Here is a 3,287-nt window from a genome sequence, read left to right on the forward strand (position 1 = left end):
CCTATACAGATTCAATTTCAAAATAGGCCAGCGCATTGCCTGGTTACGGAAAGGGTCTACGATGGTTGCTCCTGGTACAATGATGTTAAGGAATTCATGAAAATGGGATCCTACCCTCCTGATGCTGATTCCGTTGCAAAAAGTTTCTTACGCAGAATGTCATCAAGATTCTTCTTGAATGGAGAAGTGCTATATAAGAAAACATCAATGGAAGTGCATAGTGAAATTTGTGGGCCATACATGAATGGGCATCTACTGGCTAAGAAAATCATGAGAACAGGATATTTTTGACTTACCATGGAACATGACTGTGTAGATTTTGTTAGAAAGTGTGTTAAGTGTCAAATGCATAGTAATGTTATACGTGCTCCTCCTACAGAATTGCATAGTATAACTGCTCCATGGCCATGTTCGATCTGGGGAATGGATGTGATCGGAACTATTGATCCTTCTACTTCAAATGGGCATCGATTCATCTTAGTGGCGATTAAATATTTCACCAAATGGGTTGAGGCTGCATCCTATAAGCATGTGACTAAGAAAGTGGTGTCGAATTTCTTGAAAAATAATATCATCTATCATTTTGGGTACCGGAAACATTTATCACTGATAATGCCAAGAATCTCAACAATGATATGGTGGATGGATTATGTGAACATTTCAAGATTAAGTATCGAAATTCTGCCATTTACAGGTCTTAGATGAATGGAGTTGTCAAAGCCGCAAATAAGAATTTGAAGAAGATCATTCATAAGATGACTGAAGCACACCAGAATTGGCATAAAAGGCTGCCTTTATGCATTGATGACGTACAAAATTACTATCAGAACTTCTACCGGAGCAACTCCTTACTCTCTTATGTATGGAATGGAAGCAGTATTGCATGCAGAGGTTGAAATTCCTTTCTTACACATTCTGATGGAAGCTCAGATAGAAAAAGCTGAATGGGTCAGAGAACATCATGAGCAGTTGTCTCTGATTGATGAAAAGAGATTGAATGCCGTCTGTCATGGACAATGTTATCAACAACGAATTGCCTGAGCTTACAACAAAAAAGTCAAGCCCTGTTTGTTTGAAGTTGGAGATAAGGTTTTGAAACGGATTCTTCCAATGCAAAATGAGGCTAAAGAAAAGTCTGCTCCCAATTGGCAAGGATTATTTATTGTTAAGAAAGTACTATCCGGAGGAGCGCTTATTCTTATGGAAATGGACGGTTAAATTTTTTCCCAACCAATCAATGCAAACAAGTGCAAAAAGTTTTTCATTTGATTATAAAAAAAAAATTTCTTTAAAAAATACTGTAAGAGACGGATTTAAGGCATATTTCTTCTCATTTTTTCATTTCGATATCCTATCTCTAATTTCTCCCTTTTTGACTTTTCAGCACCACCTTCCCTTTTTTCTTCTCACTTGGCAGCCTCGTAAGATCACTAACCCCATACTGGGGCAATTTTGTTTTAAAAAAAAAGAGAGAAAAAATGAAAAAAAAGAATAAAAAGAAAGAAGAAAAAAAAAGAAGAAAAAAGGAAAAAGAAAATCGAGAAGTTTGATTAGAATTAAATTGGGGCAAATTTTATCTCTTCCAATCCTAGATCGGAGTAAGTTTTTGAAAGAATGCTATCTCAAATGATTGATCATACGATTCGCTATCAAGCCTTCCAAGCCTTAACCCTTTCCTTTACTACTTTATCTGATCCTACTCACAATAGCCAAAATTGCCTACTTCCATCTTTTGCAGTATTTTGAAAAAAAAATTCCTTAATTAACTAGCAAATGATGTAAATACAACTTTTCTGAAACATGTCAGGGAAGATTGTTTCACTGATGCTATTCATTATCAAAATATGACTGGATTGATACAGTTGGGGTTAAAATTGTCTTGTCATGTCTGTAAGTGAAAACCTGAAAGGGCACCTTCTAAAAAAAAAGAGGAAAAAATAAAAACAAAAAACAAAAAAACAAAAAAAAAGAAAAAGAAAAAGAAAATGGTAGGGGTAACCTTAGTGAAAACTCGAAAGAGAGCTAAGGTAGGGTTTTGGAATACAAGAGGATCATGAATGCAGAACGAGATGCTGAGGTCTGAAAGATGGTAACTATATTGATTTGGGTCTCTTTCATACTATTATTCTTTTGCTGACAATGAATTCCAAAATGGATGACATCGAAGGGGTCAAATGGAGCACTTTTCTTCATCGAAGGCTGTCCTCTAAATATGTGTCTAACTTTTGACCTTTGGATTCGTGTTCACAAAACTAACAATTTTATTTTTATTTTTTATTTTTTACTATTGTATTTATTAGGTACCATTATTTATTTCATATTAGCATTATTGCATGATAAATAATACATTTTCAATTATTTACGTTTCTCATTTATTGTGTCTCATTCAAAAGACAACCTCCTACAATTTATCCCAACGGAGTCGGGAAATTGAAGGTCCTATGATAACAAATTCTGGGTAATTGACATTTGACAATTGCAAAGATTCTGACCTAAGAAAGCAATTTGTCGATATTGAAACTCGTGTTTATACGGCTCTCAAGGTAAAGGGATCACATGGTGGTGGCAGTGTTTCTGTCACAGTTGTTGCTTTTCCTTTTTTTCCTTTTTGCAGAGAAAAATTATGTGACATAATACTGGTTCAGTTGAGCATGATTTACACTGGGGCAAATGGTAGAAGGATTGGGTTCCAAGTTGCATTCTACATTTCCGAAGAAAGAAAAGAAAATCATTATTCCCTTTCTTTTAAAGTTCGAAAAATCAAAAGAAGTTATAAGTCCGCCAGGTAAGTTTTCTTGGTTATTACCATTTGGGCAACATCCATTCTGATCTTTCAGTTTGATAGGATAGAACTTGTGTTTTCATTTCTTCAGTTTTTTATTTGTTGGGCTTGGGTTGTATCTTACCAATCTCGACAGTTCGGGTTTTATCCCACTGACTATTTTTTTCTTGTTGGGTTTGAATTTTATCCTACCAACCTCGACAGGCTCGAGTTTATCCCACTGACCGTCTTTATCTTGTTGAATTTGGATTTTATCCCACCAATCTCGGCAGGTTCGAGTTTTATCCCACTGACTGTCTTTATCTTCGTTGGATTTGGGTTTTATTCCACCAACTTCGGCAGGCCCAAATTTTATTCCACTGACCGTTTTTATTATCTTTGTTGGATTTGGATTTTATCCCGCCAACCTCGGCAGGTTCGAATTTTATCCCATTGATTATTTTTATCTTTGTTGGGTTTGAATTTTATCCCACCAATCTCGACAGGTTTGGGTTCTATTCCACTG

The 3,287-nt window shown here is 35.6% G+C and overlaps 1 protein-coding gene across 1 annotated transcript; it reads left to right on the forward strand.

Annotated features, from left to right (window-relative positions):
* Nucleotides 1-297: 297 nt before the first annotated feature.
* On the forward strand, nt 298-1,041 carry LOC140015829 (uncharacterized). The gene is made up of 2 exons (XM_072068654.1): nt 298-694; nt 788-1,041. Exons 1-2 carry the CDS (start codon nt 298-300, stop codon nt 1,039-1,041), a joined length of 651 nt encoding a protein of 216 aa, XP_071924755.1.
* Nucleotides 1,042-3,287: the final 2,246 nt, after the last annotated feature.

Source organism: Coffea arabica, chromosome 10c (genome assembly GCF_036785885.1).
Source record: "Coffea arabica cultivar ET-39 chromosome 10c, Coffea Arabica ET-39 HiFi, whole genome shotgun sequence".
In the NCBI taxonomy this organism is placed as follows: Eukaryota; Viridiplantae; Streptophyta; class Magnoliopsida; order Gentianales; family Rubiaceae; genus Coffea; species Coffea arabica.